Source organism: Xiphophorus maculatus, chromosome 12 (genome assembly GCF_002775205.1).
Source record: "Xiphophorus maculatus strain JP 163 A chromosome 12, X_maculatus-5.0-male, whole genome shotgun sequence".
NCBI classification, from domain to species: Eukaryota; Metazoa; Chordata; class Actinopteri; order Cyprinodontiformes; family Poeciliidae; genus Xiphophorus; species Xiphophorus maculatus.
The window spans coordinates 23,889,604-23,909,939 of record NC_036454.1 but is presented as its reverse complement, the minus strand read 5'-3'; the positions used below and the strand labels follow the sequence as shown (position 1 = coordinate 23,909,939).

The 20,336-nt window shown below is 39.5% G+C and overlaps 1 protein-coding gene across 2 annotated transcripts in view; it reads left to right on the top strand.

Moving 5' to 3' along the window:
- Positions 1–3,783: 3,783 nt before the first annotated feature.
- ttc28 (tetratricopeptide repeat domain 28) overlaps positions 3,784–20,336 on the top strand; it is a 229,141-nt gene continuing 212,588 nt past the window's right edge. For both annotated transcript variants that reach the window (XM_023343547.1, XM_023343546.1), the window contains exons 1-2: positions 3,784–4,026; positions 7,255–7,554. In XM_023343547.1, the coding sequence (XP_023199315.1) occupies positions 3,997–4,026; positions 7,255–7,554 (330 nt within the window). In that variant the 5' untranslated portion in view covers positions 3,784–3,996. The remainder of the gene's footprint in view (positions 4,027–7,254; positions 7,555–20,336) is intronic.

Genomic DNA, 20,336 nt, shown 5'->3' with positions numbered 1-20,336 from the left:
TTATTCTTAAAGCTCTTATATCTGGGCTTTCTGTATGTACAATGAATATATACCTGCTTTAAGAGTGGGCTTACCGAAGGAGACACACCTCCATCCAATCATCTGAAGGCATTCTGAGAAGCAGACCCCTCCCCAATCACTGCCAGGACAGGATGGGGTGAAGATTATTGAGTTTACTCCCAATGCATTTTATCCCATTCTTTTGAGCTGCCAAAACCTGTCAATATCAGAAGTATTCATTTAGATTTTCAAGCAGTTTATTTTGTTCACCACCCAAAAGGGACCAAATACAGATCAAATAAAAGGACTCCTGCAGGCGGATCCTATTTAAAAATGCTTTAACTCTTGGGTCATTTCCCCACCTTTGAAGGAATACATGACAGTTTTACGGTTAAGCATTTGCATGTTGTCCCCCCTCTAAAGGAGTTGTGCTCACAGCTGGCACTGCCAAAAGAGGTGAGACAATTTTAGCAGCTGCCAAAAGCAGGCTCTGGGCCGGACCTGGGCGAGTGGACGGTTCAAACCTGAATGAGCCGGAGTTTAGTCTGATGAGCCGGACACAGGGCTGCAAAATCTGTCTACTTGGCGAGCTGAAAATATCTGTCCAAGCTGAAAGCAAATTTGTTTTAAACATGATGCAAGCAGTGTTGACATTTACTCAGCTTTTCAGTTCTGTGGGGCTTTTTTGTTCTTTTTTTTACATGGACTTTTATCTGCCAAGGCCTGTTTTTTTTTTTTTTTTAGTTTAAAGGAGAAAAATATTCTACCAAATTTGTTTTAACACTTCTATGTGTTACATAATGAACAACCTGATTAACCTAAATAAATTATTATTTATTATTTATTAGACCTAATTCAATAAATGTATCACTCTGTGTGAAAGAAAGCGAAATTATTCTATCAGCTGGAAACAAATCTAAGGCTTGAAAAAAGTAATTATTCTGGATTCTCTTTCTAAACCCTTTCTTGAAAGGCATTGTCGAGTGAGAAACCTGATTTAGTCAAACACATTCAAGAGAAAAGGTGGATTGGGGTCTCAGTCTTATCTAACGATTACCAATCAAGAATTCCTCTGATCAAAACTATGCTGCTTATTCAATATTCTTATCCTTCCTTAAGGTGTGATTTTAACAAAGTTTAAGACACATAGCTTGAAAATTCTCCATTAGAATTTGTGAAATGTTTTCAGTTAATATGTATCTATGTATTTATGCATTTTCCTATTTTTAAATCGACAGCTACCATGACTGTCAGTCACCAGGTTGGAGGCTTCCTGGCTAAAGATTCTCACACCACCTCCTGGTGAGGATCTGGACTTGCAAGAAATATATGAATCTGGTTTCATTGCACATTAGTGCAATCTGTGTTTTCAGAACCAGAACTGTGCAAGCAGTTATTAGAGATTTAACATTAGAAATGGCAACATAGTTAATGTGATGGCCAGCAGTGTTTTATAGCAAGAGGACATCCAGTCTGACTCATTTGGAGTCGCTCTGCCATGGAAATGTGCCTGTGTTGATTTTCTGATTTATGCACTGGCACAACAACTGAACGGATTACATAAAATCATTAGGTGCATCTATTAAACTAAAAGAAAAAAATAGAGACCCCAAATGGCACCTTATTCATAATCTTTCCGGCAGTGTTTCCTGCAAGGCCAAAATGACCACTTTATGGAATGAATTGATGCCAGATCCTTGAACCACAGACCACAACTATGGTAATATTATTTTAAGTATACTCCATTTCCATGAAAGTAGCTGTAAATAAAAATAAAAAAAAATAACTGCTTACATGCGTCTTAGTGACCTACAGCAGCAATAAAATATCAGCTAGAAGCAAGTAAAACACAGTTATCATCTCGTTCATACATTGAGCAGTGAACTGTGTGCCTTTACGCTGCAGAAAGATGGAGGAATACATGAAGATTCACTACTTTCAGTAACTTAGATTACTGTTGGAAAATATCTGGTGGTGTCAGGGGCGCCGCCAGGAATCTTGGGCCCCCTGACAAAAAATTTAATTGGGCCCCACCACGCAGCTGCAGTTACAATTTTCTGACCTATCAAAAGCATCACAATTTTAAAGGCTTGCAACTGCCTTGCTTTCTTTGGTCCCATAACTAGCACAATATTTACTGCTCATGAATTTTACATGCAGCAGTCCGCATACAGTATACAAGTAGGTTGCTTACATTTTTTTCTATTAGTTTTAGATTACTGAAATGTCTCTCCCCTTGAGCAACAGTCAAAAGCAATGTGCAAAATACACATAAAGCAATCCAACCCCTTAGAATTGTCATAACTTGTCCCCCCTATACGCACCCCTGGGTGGTGTAGTTGGAGGTGTGGAAGCTAACAATGGGACAGTGACATGTTGAAGTTTATGCATGTTTATGGTAGCAACAAGTAGCTTACACCCATTCGTTTGCTGAGACACCAACTCTCAGCAAGACAGGCAATGTGTCTTTAAGGCTCCACTTCTGAATAACCTTTTTCATTTTTCTGACTTCAGATTAATAGAAAACCAGTTGCTTTCCCAGTGCTGTCGCCGAGCTTTTGTCGCGTTATAGAAGAAAGAGTTGGAAAGGCCGTCAAATCATGAAGAAACCACCACGAAGGTCCTAAAACTGCAGATGTTGGCCAGTAGCATAAAGACATTTACACAAATGTATCATTTGTTTATCATAAGTCATATTATTATTGTGACATTCACCCACGTCATTGCATTTCACACGTTTTCCCACTATTATGTCATGATAATAATAATGTATTTGTTGCCAACTAGCAAGCCCACCACAGACGGTGCTCCAGACTTTCTGCAGTGGTGTGTCAAGCTTTTTTTTCCCCATTAAGTGCAAACTAGTAGCAGCACAAGTGGCAGACTTGGTTGAAATAAGGTGGGGATAGTGGAGCTAATAAAAGTCCAACATGTCTGAGACAGAAGATAGAGTCTAGAGACCAAAATCTCCAGCACTATGGCACTAACTCCTGCTTTTATAGAGGTACTGATGATCAGCTAATCAAATGCTTTTATTAGCAGCGCCTAGCTGCTACATTTCCTCTTGAATCTAATAGAAGCAGAAAGGAGAGATTTCCTTTCACACATTTTAAATTCATGTCTGTTTAATAACTAATGACAGAGTTCTGTTGTACACTTTAGGTTTCATTTAAAACGCTTTTGAACCAACTCAGCTGACTGATGTCCTGATATGTAAACCCATAGAGTTTTTCTTGTGACATAAAAAAAACTTGTTACATTGAACATCTTAAAAGTTCCCTAAAAATGTTCCTTTTAATATCTAATATCTAGTGTTATGCATAGCCTAATGGTTCATGCATGGCAATGTAAAAAATTTCCCACTGAGCATGGGCCAGCTTATGCAGCAAAGTTCGTGTTTGATTTGTTTCTTTCAAACAGTTGCAAGTTCGTATATTTTACCAGTAAACTTAATTTCCAGTAATTTTACGTGCAATGCTGTTCAGTTGAATGGACGTGTAAAAAAAATTAAAATTTGTACCAGGAGATGATTGGAAAATAAAATCACAACATGAATTATGCGCAATTTTTTTTTTTTTTTCAAACAGTTTACAAAGAGTTGATCATTCATCCGCACACTTAACCGATGCATTATGGCCTGACTTAGGAACTTTATCCTTCCTCTGTGTGCGCAGCAGATCCGCTGTGGCAACAGGGGGAGAGAAGGAAGGAGAAAAAAGGAAAGAAAAAAAAAGGAAAAAGATTTGACAACATGGCGCACTTTCCTTGAGGAAAGTTTCTCCTGAACAGCGTATGCAGCTCAGCTTTTCGTGGACTTCCTTTGGCGCTTATCGACCATCGTCTACCACGCAAAGAGGACGTTCTTTGGACAAACTTTGAAGAACTTCTTGCTGCACACACACACGCACGCACACGCCAAACTCGACACTAAATCTGCAGAGACTGGGATGGGATGAGACCGATAAGCCGTTATACAAACACACGCAGTCAGCCAGGATGGAGAAGCAAGCGACTCTGAAAGAAAAGGTAAACAGCTTTCCAGAACAATGGCTTTGCGCGTTTCCTTTTTTCTTTTCTTTTGGGTCCGTTTTATTGCTCCGTGTATATTTTGCGCCGCATCCAGGGGAGAAAATTCCAAAATGACCTCGTAAAAATCTATCGATTTTCCAGCCGTGCGTCCTGGGCTGCGCGGTGGACGTCTGGGGACTGCTGGAGCAGACACTAAACAGCATGAAAGGGTTTTGTTTTATTGTTATTAAAAAAGGTACAATCGTGCAAAACACGTATTATTGTTGTTTTAGAAGCTTGCCTTGCCTACATAGTCTGTAGCAGAAAGTTAGTTCCCTCATCATCCCCTCAATCTGACCTCTCTGTCTGCATGATTAAGTCTGAGTGGAATTGAATGGATCTCCGTGTTGGAAGTATGCGTGTATGACGTGCATGCGTGTGTGTGTGTGTGTGTGTGTGTGTGTGTGTTCTGTGTTGGTGCAGGCTCTCATTATCTCTCCCATCTCCACCCTTCCTGCCAGTGCTGCCCACATACAGAAGGCAGCCCCCAGTGTGCTGCTGCAGATTCCTAGGAGAAAGCTGCATGGGACCTCTGATCCATTATAGATCCGTCTCCTGACACTTCATTGGGTGCATGTTGGCATGGGTGACGCCTGCAGAGTGGATGTCACTCACCCGCTGGATATGTGCGTTTACTCAAAGCCTTAAAGTCTACCATGGAAACAGCACAGAGTTTCCAGGTTACCTGCAGCTCTATTAAGGTGTTCACCAATGTTCACATACTTACCGTGCACAGAGACTAGCGAGCCCTTTGATTAGCAGCGATGCTGCATTGTAACTTTGCTTAATGTTGAACTTACTTGATCCACAGAGCTCTCATTTCAGCGGGTCCTCTCTCTCTGTGGGCCTCTGGAAGTAATTACCAAGCTTGCCCTATCCCACAATTCAGCTGGAGGAGGTGTGGTGAGAAAAGAGGTGCAGTGGACGCTGGCTCCAGAAATGAGAGGCCGAAGATGGATTTCTGGATTTAGTAACTCTTAGCAAATGTTTTAATGTTAACAACTCTAACCTACATTGTGTAATCAGTCGGTTATTGCTGGTTGGGTGCAGTCGCTGGAGACCTTGAGTCAGGTTAGCTGCTCCGAGAGGGACTGAGGCAACAGGAATAAACGAAACACAGCAATACAGGAGGACTCAGGTTAAGCCAAGAAGGAGGAAATTCGTCTGTGTCTTTATTGGGTTCAGTTTTACTCTGCTGATGCCTGTTTGAACAGCTGGGTCCAGATAAATACAGTTTTAACAGATGTAAGCAGCAGAAGCACATTGGACTGAGCTGCAGTTTCAAGACATTTTTTAAAATGGATATTTTTATTACACTACTATAATCTCACACAGCGCTTCTTTTGCATGAATTACAGCATCAACACAGCACAGCATGGAGATTAACCTATAGCTCTGCTGAGGTGTCCAGGAAGCCTGGGTTGCTTTAATGGCAATGTTTCGTTTGACTGCATTGTTAATATAAGATAAGATAAGATAAGATAAGATAAGATAAGATAAGATAAGATAAGATAAGATAAGATAAGATAAGATACTTTATTGTCCCTTAAGGGAAATTTCTTGAGAGCAGAAGTGCAAGATACAGACAATAAGATACTGACATAAATGTACAGTACAGACCATAAGAATACAGTTTGGACCGATTTAAATGATTTAAAACATCAGTCCCACCTAATAAAAATGAATATATAAAATAAAAACGACTTGAAGGAGTGCCATAAAAGGCCTTCCTTTCATCCTCTGAATGCAGCGTTTTGCTTACGATAATAATTCATAGACACCGAACAGAATATGTGCTTGTTGACTGAGGTGTCTCACATGTTCCTCTTAAAAATGGTCTCTAAAGCATCTTAATTATTGGGCCAGGCAAGTTTATGATCCAATCAAGCACAGGGATACTACTGCCTTCAAAGCAGGAATTTGTATTTTTTGGAAAATGAAACCAATATCTCCATAACCATGAAGTGCTCATGACGTTTCCTACTGAGACAAGATACTTTGGACATTGTCTGTGGTTTAAAAGTGGCTTAAGTCATGAAGGTGACAGTTGTAGTCCACGATTCGGATCCGTCTGTATGTGGTGCTGGGTTGGATGGCGTCATGAACTCTTCGAAGTGCAGCCTATGTCAGACACCAGAAACTGGTTTGAATAAACTGCTATGGGGGAGACAGTGATACAGAACACATGGTCAAATTATCACAGAAATGATTAACCAGACACAAAATTAGCCTTCTTCATGAATACTAGAGAGAAGCGAGCAAAAGAGAGAAGTTGGGATGTGATGATCTCAAGAGATTGGACAAAGAAGAATAGTCAAAGACTTTTTTTACTTCAGTTTCGAGAAATGTTTTTGGTGAAAACTTGTGTGCTGCCCTGACTGCAAAGGGGATTATTCAAATTATTGATCAGGATGCCAATAATAGTGCCAGCTATGACTTAACATAAAACAAACAACAAAAATTAAAGGTTTGATGTTTCTGAAATGTTCAGTGAAAGATTGCGCAACTTCAAAATCATGCTTATTGCAGCTTTATTTTTAGGCATTTTGCAAATTTTTACTCCATTTTAACAGATGTAAGCAGCAGAAGCACATTGATCACAATCAGTTTCTTGGCAACAAAGAGAAATATTTTATAACTAAAGTCATCTTAGACTCTTTTAAAGTCTGTTAAATTTATATAGAGCAGGACACAACTCATTTGAAAAAAAGCACTAATATGTAGATGAACAATTTCAGACTCTCCATGTTTCTATCAGCAACTTTAGAATCTCAATAGTTAAAAGTACCACATATAGGAGCCACTGTTTTGTTTTGTTAACACCTGAATTTAGGTCTAGAATTTGGCTTTTTTTTAAAAACTGAAGATCTGCATTTGATGCGAGAAGAAAGGCGTAATTTGTGCGACTCTCTTTGATGCCACCCTTCATTAACATTCCCTCACACTTCAGCTGCTGTTTGTTTGTGTGGACAGCAGGCGTTTTGGCAGCCAGAGCTCAGCACAGGAATATCCAGGTTTATTTTTCTGCTTGTTGTGGTTTACCAGAGCGCTCGTTGGAGCACAGCCTTTGTTAACAAAATTAGTTTCACCTGTGGTCCTGGGAAAGGGGGCAAAAAAACCCCTGCTATGTTCTTTGTTGGCACGTTTTCTAGTCAAGTTAATTCGTCTCTCTTTCTATTTCTCCAGTTTTCTGTCTTTGGTTCTCGGACAGCGAGAAGGCCCATCCGGTGCGTTGCCGTGGACGACGGGTCGCGGTGTGCACTAAGCAAGGCTGAGTTCATGGAGAAAGTGCGGCAGAGTAACGAGGCGTGTCAGAGGGGCGACTTCCAGGAGGCCGTGTGTCTGTACGGCGATGCTTTGCAGGCCGACCCACAGAACTGCATCCTGTACAGTAATCGTTCAGCAGCGTTCCTCAAGCTGGGTCAGCACCAAGCAGCTCTGGAGGATGCTGAAAAAGCCTGTGGGCTCAATCCCAAGTGGCCAAAGGTAAGGATTCCTGCTTTTCTTTTCCCCCCAAAATTTATGAGTATAGGTGTGGCCATACACCTACATCACGGTCCAGTTCCAAACCGAGTTATTGGGTCATGGTGCACTACAAGTTTGGTACAGTTTCTTGTATATTCATATTCATATCCCTCTGATGCATGAATTATGATCCTTTGTGTCAGAATTTTTTTTCCATTTTTTAAAATTCTTTTCTTAAGTCATAAAAAAGGTAGGAAAATTATTTTTGTAAAAATAATTTTTTTTAAATTTTTTATTTTTATGTGATCAATTGTAATTTTGTCCAAATACAAAGTTGTTATTTGAAAAATACATCAGTAGTATTGTTCCTTAGGGGTTATCTGATGTCACAATATTTTTTTTACTTGCAAGAGTCGTCTACAGTAGAAGGAGGGACCGGGTCGGTTCTCATGCTTTTTTGTCTGTCGGCCATATTGTATTTAACAAAAATAATTTCTTGCATTTCCAGCTGATGGCCAGTAGTTGATGGTATATTTTATGATGCATTAGTGTCCACTTCAGTGGTCTGTGTGTATTTATAACATAAAAATCCACAGGAAGCACAAGAAAATGGCTTTTATATAGCTGTCCACTGTAGTGACCACTATGCATGAAAGGGATATTCATAGCAAAATGAAGCAAATGCAACGACCAAGTACTTGGTTTCTTTTAACAGAGAATTCTACGTTAGCAACAGCAAATAATGCCTAACTCTAAGGTACAATGTATAAACTTGTAATTTCTTTAAAATAAAACCTTTCTGAAATTCTCATGCAGTTTAAGAGGAAGAGAAACGAACAGTTCTGTCGTTGTGCGCACTGTACTAAAAGTAACTGTTGTTACCTGACTAGCTTTTAGCAGTGCTGAAGAGAAATTCTGCTGTCAGTGATTCACAAGCTAAAAACAAAGGTAAACTACAGCCATAAGAAGAAGACTGGCTTTAAATACAAACCACACAAAATATGTGGCGAACAATCTCAGGACTCACTGTGTAACCTGAAGCAGAGAGAACCAAGAACAAGTTTTAGTCGCCATCTTTCTCTGAGGTCAGAACTTCTAATGATGAAACAGAAGCTAACCTTGCTGCTCCCCATTTGTTAATCAAACCAAAGTGGAATATGCTAACTGCTATGCTCAGTGACAAGCTAACAGCTGTTAGCAATTCTACTTAATGTAGTTCTGTTCTTATGTGCTAAGGAGCATATCCACTACCAGTACTACATGTGAAAATGGCTCAATAAAATCAAAACCAGGAGTCAAATAAGTACTTTACTACTGAAGCTAGCTGTACTTTTGAAATGGGCAGAAGTCATATTGGATACGACATTGTCACTCAGATATTCCACTTTTTGTCCAATTTTCACTTCAATTTGTAACTTGAACATTTGTGATTCCAAATGAAAATTGAATGCAAAATTAAAGCACAACCTTCATCCAAACATGCATGGCCAGTGAGAAAAACTGACTTTTTTTTATCCTTTTAAAAAAAGATCAAAGTGAAAAGTCACGAATATTTAACACTCACTTACCTGATGTTACAATGTTTGAACACTAGAAGTCACTTGTTAAAAAATAATTAGTGTTTATTAAGTGTTTGACAATGCCTTGTAGAGTATTTAATGTTGCTTATTAAACTTTATTTGGAGCTGCAAATATTGCATGACAAGCTCTAAAGTTTAAAAAATAACTTCAGATTTCAAGGATTTAAAATAAATACAGAAGCAGCATGTTGTTGTATAATTATTTGGCTGCCCGTTCACTCTCCCCAGATCACAGGTACCACCATGTCATTGTTCTCTGATGATGGGAAAAGAAAAAGATAAATAAAAAAAGTGGTTGATGGGAGTTCAGCCCACATTTCATTACCATCCATTCCTGCACCGTTTTGGTGTGGAGTGCTTTAAATGTTAGCTTAATCAACACATTTTTTGTTGGTTAACAAAATCCAATGAAAAAACATGTGAACCCTCTCAATAAGTGATGTATGGACCATAAGATTCAGTATGACTATATGTACTATTACACTTCTATCTATTAACATTTGTTTTCTGGGTGATGTCTCATTAGAGCATATGCTTCAAGAATAAAAAATCTGTTAAGCTAAGTCAGACCTTTGACCTCCACACCTTTGAAAATTGGAGCTTCCCCACAACTGTTAAACAACCCGATTTTATAATCATAATACAAAGTTACACTTCAAAAGAACAGCTGATGATGATAATCACTTCTGAAAATGTAACCACCAATCATAGCTCCACAGTTACAGTAAATCAGTATTATGCTACAAGCTAATAGATCTGTTTTTCTCAGAAGATCAAGTCGTTTTGTCTTCAGTTGCCAGTGTTTCAAATTCCAATCACATTTCCACTCCTCAGCTGGCGTTTTGTGACGGCTGATCAATACAAACTTTTCTGGGCTCTTGTCTTTGATCATGTCCGGGCCATGAGCACTAACCTGCGATGGATTTCACATTACTCACCCACAGAGATCACTGGCGCACCGATCCCTCTCAGTGATAGAAATGCATTGATTTCATGATTTAGCATGGAGGGATACTTTTGTCTTTCAAAAGAGAGATTGATGGTAATGTGGTGGAGTGCTATCGATGATAATTTGTCGCTACCAGTGATGCATCAGGGGACACCTCCTCTTTAATCTGGGGTTGTGTGTCTCCAGGAGCTCCGGTAGGCTTCCTGTTCTCTGAAAAAGTGTTGAAACTGTGTCACTTTGAGTTAATTGAGAAATGCTGCAAACACCAATCCAAACAACGATTGCTTTATTTCTGGCTGCGAATTTCTACTTGTGCACTTAAATAAAATATGTCTAGAATATTTAAGAGAGATTTTATAACACTCTTTTTTTGTAAAGAGAACAAATTGTAATTGAAAATTCTAGCCAAAACAATTCAACTCCTTTTATATATGCCATCCAAGTACAAAGAAACCTTTGTGGTCTTACTGGGGGATGGTTGGCTTAATCTGGGTTGTGTAGCTGTGCTTTTTCTTGGATTTAGTGTCTGACAGCCTCAACACCCGTTCAGAAGTTTGGATTATTGGGGTTGCTGTCAATGTATACCTTGACCCTCATGTTTTACACTTCAGCATGAGGCAAAGGGATTACCACGTCTCTGGTATTGGCATTTTGTGCAAAGATGTTTAGGTTTCAAAGCATGAGGTTTCTTGCGTTAACACTAGGGGTCATTGTTGCGCAAGAGAAGCAGTCAAATTAATTTCCTTTTTGATTTTTTTTTCTCCAAAGGTACATAAAACTAAAATGTCAATGTGGTACAGGTTTTATTTTTACTGCAGTAAATATTTTTAACACTTGTGATGACTAAGGCAGGGATTTCTACAAGTTTCTTATTTTGACTTTTTCCACATCACTTAAGTTAGTGCTGTTTTTTGAATGATTTGTGCAGTTCTGCAATCTATTTGCCCCCTTAAATGGTTCTTTTGTTTCTGTTTTTTAGATGATAAAATAAAACCTAATGTAAGAAAAGATAACCTTAATAAATACAAAAAGCATATGAGATGATAAAAACATTTGAATTTGATGGAAGTCCAGTCTGTTTTACACCACATTGCCCACTTTTGTGTTCTTCTTTTTAGCCATTTAGAGATTGACTTGCTGTTTTGCTTTGGATCACTACTTTGCAAGAACTCTAAGGTTATAGTCACAAACTCACATCATGCTTCCAGGCTTTTCTTGCTGAAGGGTGATGTCATGAATTAGCAAATCTCCCAGACGCTAACACTACTAAAATATTTCACTGTATGATGACTTATGATGTTCTTTTTCAGAAATGCAGGGTTGTTTTTACACCAAATGTAATACTACACACACTCACACACCTTACAAGAAGTTTCACTTTGTCAGATCACATACTGTAATATTTTAGAAAACTCATGGGGGATCCTCAATGTCTTTTCACAGATCGATCTCTTTGTTTTTTCTTTTTTGATATAAATTGGTTTTGGTCTTGAACCTTTATTATGGGATAAATAACTGACCAGTATTGTTCTATTGTTAAATCGTGAACACTTACCTTAGCAGAGGCATCTGTGGCTTGAACTAGTTAGTAATTGATTCTATAAGTTAGGAAGTACTCATGCCGGGTGGTACCAAATGAAACTGAAAAATGTGATTAATCACAGGTAATTGATAATCTTTCTTAGAGGGGTAATTATATTGTCACATGAGCTCGGTTGGTTTGGATAGTGTTTTTAAATTGAGAATTATGCATTATGTTTACTCACATAGTCTTCGTCTTAATTTAAAAAGTATTTTATTATGAAACATTTACGTATGACAAAGCAACAAAAATTAAATTAATGAGAGAGGTAAATACTTTTTAACAGCATCATATTGCCTCTCTGTGCATTAAGCTATATTCTGCATGAGTTGTCTATGAGAATCAATTAGTAATGTTGGTCTGGCTTCGGCCTCGGGGAAAGCGAGCCTGGATGTTGTGCAGTCCATCTGCTGTGCCTGGATGTTTAATGAAGAAACGGGGATTAAATCACAGGAGTGTGCTGGCATTCGGATCCTGCGCGAGTACATAATATCATCAATCATACCTCCCCGTGACTGCACTTCTGCGCTGGCCCATCAAACAGTGACAGGCGTGGCGCTGCCGCCCCGAGCACGAGCGAGCGGGCCCACCCTCCCGAAGCCCAGAGCCAGCCTGTAAAAGAACTCCCCGTCTAATCTGTCACCTCTTTGTGCTTTGACTGCCAGAAAACACATTCTGGGAGAAGAAGGAAAATGTGTGGTTAAATGACCCAAGACAGCTTTAGGCCCCTTTTGTGCCTCTCCTTCTTACTGAATATAAAAAGCTTAAATGGAACAAAATAGAGTGCTGTTTCATAGACAAGGGGCGCACACGTCTGTGTCTGCTCACATTCAGCCCTGTGTTGGATGGAAAATCTGTGGCGTATGACCGAGCTTCTCTTCCTGTGCCTGAATCATTTAGAGGTACAAAAGGAATGCTGCTGTTGCAGAGTCTTGCACTTCAGCATTTTGATTGATGTAAGAATCAGCCATTTATCTGTGGCGGGAGGAAGAAATCTCAGCCTTAGTTTGCTCTGAGTGCTGTGCTCTGTAATTCTTTGGTTTGCCTCAAGTGTCCTTGAGGTTCACATCAGTGATCAGGAGGACTGCGCTCTTTCTAGACTGAATCCCAGTGTGTTTGTCTCCTCCATCTGGTCCCTCCCTCTTAACGCTGCTGTTCCAGTGACAAGTTGAACAAACAGCCCTCTCTGCTATCAGGCCTGAGCATTGACAGGGGAGTTTCAAGGGACATGGAATAAAAACCTGGCAGCGTAGCGCCAGGGGAAACATCACCATCATCTTCATAGCTTCTGATTATGGGCTATAATGGTGCTTATCAGGGGGCTTTCTGCTTCTTAAATCTTCCTGCCAGAGTTGCAAATGAAAGCCACTAATAACAAGGGCGAAACACCATCAGATTTTCAGATGAGGTTCCAACATATTTTTTCAATGAATGCCATCATCTGGATCAATTTCTCTGTTTTACCACCATAAAATATCCATTTACATCCCAGCGGAGGGGCCATGGGCTTAGCGGAGACAATGGCTGTTTGCACTGGAAAAGGTCACGGTGTGTGGAGCGTTGAAAGTGGACTTTAATTACAGCAGCACCATATCCAGTAATTGTGCAGGGAGTGGGTGCTGACACCCAGATAGTGCTTAAAGCCTCTGTTTCTTGGTCTGCCAAGTGATGCTGCTGGATATTGTTTTTAATGTAAGCTAAAAGCCACATCACTTTCAGTGGTTCTGAATGTGCAGGACCAAAATTGTCAAGCACTTTCAGGTCACAATTATTATTATAATATTTTTTCTAAAAATGCACAAATAAACTTACCGTTTCATGTTTTAATGGAACAAATTGTCAATTTCTAAATTATTGTAGAACCTTATTTGGTGTATTTTGGGTTAGAAAACATTTGTAGTTTGTGCTGAGCAACAAGAGCAGGACATGGGGCACTCTTCCTCTAAAGCACTTGCTGTGTTTAACCAAATTTAAGAAATTAGTTCAATCAGATCTGCTTTTAAGTAAAAGTTACTTGATTTCTGGGGTTTTGCTTATTTCTGACTTAACATGTAAAAAATGTGGTAAATACAATATTATTACTTAGTGTTGTATTTAACATTTTAAATTTTTCCAACTTTTTGACGTAGGTGTCCATCTGCTAGTGGTAGGTGAGCCACATTTGTACAATTCATAAGCTGGGGTCAGAAGCCACATGAAATCATGAAAAGTGCTGCAAATGTCCCCCAGGCCACACTTTACACCGCTGATAGGAAGAACCAGAAACAAACTGCATGTGTTTGATTCGACAAGCTTGGGTTTTAGCTGCTGTTGGCGGTGTTCTTCTTTCCATGTGAGAGAAACCCTCTGAGGTATAACGCCCATCAGACTTCTAAAACATTTATCTTCTCATCTCAGCATGTCTAAATAATAACACATCTTTAGGTCACTGATTATCCATCTGCATTTTTAAACATGTATTGAATATATCCTGCAAAAGTATTTATGTCTCTTGAACTCTTCCACATTTCGTGTTTATTTTATTCGCTGCATGCTTTTAGATATCTTTTCCACATGTACATTTATGTTTAGTCACCTTACTGCTGATTCCCCTAGAATAATATCCAGTGCAATCTTTTGCCTTCAGAAGTGATGTAATTAGAAAAGAGTCCAAATGTGTGTAATTTCATATCAGTATAAATACAGCTGTTCCCTAAAGGCCTCAGAGATTTGCTATAAACATTTGTTGTAAACTCAAGACAAGGCAGGTTTATTTGCATAACACCATCCATATCCCAGGCAGTCCAAAATATTTCACAGGAAAGGGAGGTGATGTTTTAAAGCTGCAGTATGTAACTTTTATAAACAAAATGTATTTATTTATGTATATATTTTTTTATAAATTTATTAAAACTGTCACTATGTTACTGCATTGTATGTAGGGATGGGTATTAATATTTTTCCCTCAATTGCTCTCCCACTTTGTCTATCTTGACTGGCTGTAACTTTGAATTTTGACTTAAGTTTCAGAATTATATCAGCATGTTTTGCATGTATGCATAGCCATAATTGATGCGTGCATAAATATTGCAAGTATTTCAGTCAAATGTAGCCTGTCTTGGTGAATTATTTTGAAAATACTTATGTTGTACTCATGCAGTTTCATGTTAGAGTGGTGTGATTTCTGAAGATTGACTTTGGTGACCGGCAAAAAAATAGGATAATTTCTAAGTTTGGCTTTGCGGACGTGAGCCACATTGCGTTGCTCACATGTTTGCATATTTACTGCAGAGGCTGCATCGTGGCATTAAAATGGGACTGACCATAGCAATATTTTGGGTGTTAAGTGAAAGCAAAAAGTGTGAAAATCTGGACCATACCTTAATATTAAAAACAACCTGGAAAGAAGTCATTGCCTCAAGTGAAGGAGCTTAAGTAACTACTGTCATGAAGTGCGGCGTGAGGTGGTGAGGCAGACACTGAGGACCCAGGTTGCTGTGTGGAAATGATAATTTTTAATGATGTCCAAAGTCCAAAAAACCAGGCAGCACAGCTGAGTGGAAGGTTAAGGCTCAACACTGGTAGCAACTTGTGAACGAATGGACGACAGACTAAACAGCGCGACAGATTAGACAAGGACCCGATGATGAACAAGGAACACAGGTGGGGTTAAATACACAGAGGGTAATCACTGAACGAGACACACCTGGGAACACTAGAGTAGACAGGACAACACGGAGACTCAAAAGACACAGAAACCCAAAATAAACACACAGAAAAACTCAAATCAACACAGAGAAAGCCCAAATCCTTACAACTACAACTACAATTGTCTATCAATGGTAATTATGATGCTTCCTCGATATGTGGGAGTATAAAAAGCTTGGTGAAAAAGTAGTCTGTTCCGCTCCCTTCTTCCCCCATTCGTGAACAAGATCCCGAGATATTTAAACTCCTCCACTTGGGGCAGGACACCCCCCCTGACCTGGAGAAGACACTCTACCCTTTTCTATTACCCTTCTCTATTATATGCGCCTTCATCTCTCCTGTAATGTAAAATGTTTTTGGAAAACAACTAACAAACTGTGTTTCTCTTGTCTGAATGATATTGATGAAGTGGAGCCATTTTCAGATGTAGGAGAACAGACAACCCTTCTGAGGAGGGCAGCACCTGTTGCATCCTCAGTTGACATTAATGGCTGTCCAACAATCTGCTTTCAGTTTCAAATGTAACCATTTGCCACTTTAGTCAATTGGAGGTGAAAGTCCTGCTGTTTTAAAATTAGACACTCATTACAGCATCAAGATATATTGCAGTGCACCAACCAGTCTGTCTAGACCAGGGGTGGGCACTCCTGGTCCTCGAGGGCCGGTGTCCTGCAACTTTTAGATGTATCTCTACTTCAACACACCTGAGTCAAATAATGAGGTCGTTAACAGGACTCTGGAGAACTTGACTGCACTTAGGAGGAGATTCAGCTGTTGGATTCAGGTGTGTTGGACCAGGGAGACATCTAAGAGTTGCAGGACACCGGCCCTCGAGGACCAGGAGTGCCCACCCCTGGTCTAGACAGAGGGATGTTACCTGCCAACGTTACTTCAAGCTGGATTGACACATATCTGTGTAGACAGAAACACAGAAGTGTCTTTCTTCTAGATGTATATGCTGCTTGTGTAGTTAAAGCAGTGAATAATACAACCTGTTACCCAAAGGATAGAGGTTTGTTCCTCCATGGTTCCTCAGCCTTTCCTCCACAAGTTGTTTACAATGCATCACTGAAGGTTATCCTCATCAAAACTTAAGAAAATGCTAATTTGTTGTGTATATTTGGCCAAAAAAACTTTGCAACTGAAAACTGAAGCAACTTTGTAAAAATATACTATTAACCAATCCTGAGGAAATGTTTTCTGTTCTTCTATTTATTCTGCAACAGTTTGCAACTGTTGCTCAATGCAGAGCCACAACTCTGTTGCAAAGTTATTTACGTATTTGTAACCCCTTCAAAGTGCATCTCGTAGTTTGCGTGTCGATAACCTGAGTTTCAGGAATTTTTACAAATGTACTCCGAGATAAACTTCATTACAATGCCATAATTAAAAAAGAAGCTAGGAAATGACAATACAGAGGCAAAAATCTCTATCTAAATCATCCTGTGGCACTGAAATGGGAAGAAATGAGATGAGCTTGACAGAGGTGGAGTGAAAATGATAGACTCATTATGATTTTATAGCTTAAAGAAATATGTCAGGCTTCAATAGCCTAGAAATTCTAGCATAAAGTCTCAGATTTAAATCCTTTCACACTGCGCATGATAATGAAACTGCATAATATATTCTGTGATTAAAGTCATGTTCGAATTTAAGAGTGCAGAGAAAAGTCAGATTACAACGTGCATGAAAAAATAAATCACCTCGGCCAAAGAAATGTTATGGTATTCTATAATTTTCTGGTTCCATGTTTGACATTTTGAAAATACACTGTTATTCCCCACCGCCTCTCTTCTTGAAGAGGTGGGCTCTAAGTTTTTTTTTTTTTAAGAAGAGGGAAAATCTTTCTGACAGCTTCAGCTTCCCACTGCTGTTCGGCTGTTTTTCACCAGAGCTTCCAGCGCTCACCATGGAGAGAGTGGAGTCATGAACCACTAATAAGAGGGTTCCGTTTTGCTTCAACCCAGCCGAGGCTTGACCTAATGAACAAATCAAATGAATGCCATTTAATTATAGACCAGAGAGACCGGCATGGACGAAGGGTTGGCGCTAGTGGGCACAAACCTGATATTATTTGTCTGGAAAATCTGTGAAATGAGCGGGAGCAGTTGAGTTCTGGCTTCCCCCCGCCCCCTTACTTGCTAAGCAGTGCAGCACATGTGCGCTGGCCCCGATGGAGGGAAAATGACCACGCACGCACACACACACACACACACACGCACGCACAAGTCTGCTGTTTTGATTTGGACACCACTTCCTTCCAGCTCTGTCGGTCTTTACGCAGATGAGATGGAACTAATCCTGAGCTGAAGTTGTCAGTTTGCTTGGCCTTTCTGCGCTCCTCTGCTTGGCTTCGACATCAGAGTTCATCTTCTTTTCCTTTCTTTTTCCTGATTTAATAGCATGTTGAGTTCTACAAAATGTAGAAATAATAATAATGCAGTAGAAATAATAAACCTTTTATTTGAGCCTTCTGTGTAAATCTTCCATGCAAGTTAAATTAGTGTACATTTAATATTTCAGCATCTGTGTTTTCGTCACATTTTCACTTAAGCTCTAAATGTAAATATTAGCGCACCAATGTGGTCCAAGTATTAATCTAGACAGTTATAAAACTAATTGGTTATTTGTCTTTTGGGGCAATTTTATCCAAAGGACCAACACAAAGTATGGGATGTTGTGCAGTAGAAGATGAATAATCCAAAGTTTTACATTTACAGTACTTTAATAAGTCACTTAAACTGTAAATGGACTCAAACTGTGTGTAATTACATTTTTGTAAATGCAACTGTTCTGTAAAGGCATTGGAGGTAGAGTGGGGAACAAAGTAAGTCATAAGTCCCAGAGACTCAGCAGACAGGTAAGGGGTAACGTGGAGAAGTTTAAAACAGAGTTAGATTATAACACAATCTCCCAAAGCTTTAGCTCTCTGGAAAATACAAGACGTTCTCTCTAAGACGTGACTGTCCACCTAAACTGACAGGCAATAAAGTTTAGCCGTGGAGGCGGGATGAAAACAAATACACAACACACTCTTTGGTTTAAATTTTTATTTTTTTATTTTTGTACTTTGAGCTATTTCCCTTCCACTTTTATTAATCGCTACTTTGTGTCGGTCTGTCACCTAAAATCCCCCCCAAAAAACACATTGTGGTTGACGCTTGACAAAATGTGGAAAAGTTAACTGATTATGATTACTGTAGAGGGGAACAGTGTATAGGCTCTAATGTTTAGTCTGCAGTCCAGGCTCAATATGTTACTAATGTTTGATAGAATTTCAGTCCAGGACTGTGCTGATTTATTATTTTTTTTTCTGTTTGAAAGGCTGATTTAAAATCCATCTTACCCAGGTTGTTGTTACAGAGGCCAAGTGGTTTTCCTCTCTGCCACCCAGGCGCCTCAGTAAATTGTAGTGTTTAGTAAAATGAAACTGGCTTTTGAGAAACACCAGACGCGCAGGCAAAAAATTTTAAAATTAGCCTGTTTTAGGGTAGCATACCATGAGCTTCGTACAATATATTTTCTTCATTGCTGAATTTTTTAGGGTGGTTGACAAACTGGCTTTTAGTTTTCACTGCAATTCTTCACATGATGTAATTTGATTGGATGTTTAAGTGACCTTTCTCTCACCGCACAGCAGTCTGTCTCCAGCTCGGTGGGAATGAGTCAGAGCTGATGTCATTCTGCTTATAATCTGTTAGGCTTCTCAGCACTCCATTAATATCTACCAGTTACAGCACACACTATTTCTGATAATCCCAGCCCCCTAAAAATATTTGAGCCTGGCTAATTTTGTAATATTTGCTCGCATTTAATGCACTCATTAAGTGCATTAGCTTTGCGTAATCCTGTTTTATTGTTGGATAATTGTGCAGACCTGCTTCTGAGCATATCGAATGAAACAATTTCTTTGTCCCAAAAGAAATGAAGCGTGCCAAAGACGAAGTAAGTGGTCCAAACAAGAAACTTTCAATCATGTTTTTGAGCGTCGGCAACCACAAAGTGCTTTTTCTTCCAGAACAGCCAAATTGATTACCAGCCTAATAGCTTTTCTTCTGACTATTACACGGGCCGAAATGTCAAAAGACCCAGAGAAAGCAGCCTCATTGCCATGCTCATGGCATAACAGTCTGCTGCTGATAGTGGATCAGCTTTACAAGCTTGAGGAAATGAGGAAAACAATTACACTCTGCTCCTAGCACATGACCTCCTGGGTTATACACATGCTCTTTTTTTTCTTTCTTACAGGGCTTCATCTTGCTGTCAGCCTCATATTGTGTTGCCCCCTTCCACCTGGGAGCTAAGCGAGTCTCAGGCCCAGAGACCTGGATGTCTCCAGATTTAGCAGAGCCTGGCTCTGCTGCAGGGAGCTATAGCACTCCCATTGGGGGAGACGAGGAAAGCAGTGCCCATTAGTATACACTGCACAAAGCATGATAAAATGAATAGCAGAGCTGAGATTTATTTTTGTGATCTCCTTCCAGGGGCCTTTTGTCTTCACCTCTGAGCCCTAGGTGACTAGCGCACTCGTTCTCTGCCTGTGTCAGTACTGGCAGCTGTGACTTTGACTTTTATTTAATTCCAGACACAGCATGCCCAAGATATTCATGTTTTCTGTATTGTAAATGTCCTTCTGTTTGGTGATATACATTCGTTCCTGCAGTTCAGTTTGGCTGCACATTGCCAAGACTTTTGCGCAGTGAGCTTTTTTTGGTTTTAGACTTTGATTCAAACCTCACAAAGGCTTGAGACATAGCTTGCTCTTGAGGTCTGGGACTTCAGATTCTCGTAAAATGCTTTGATTATGTTACGAAGGAGACTGGTTCTGTATCCCTGAGGTGAGTGTATTTTAGAGCAAAATGTGCATATCAATAACAAAACAAAAGCATAAGACCTGGTCTAGGTTATATGCTTTTTCTGCTTGGTCTTTAAATAAATGTTCTTAAGTTATTTTGGTTAAATTTACCTGTGATCTATTTTGCGTCTTTCATTTTTAACTGGTTGG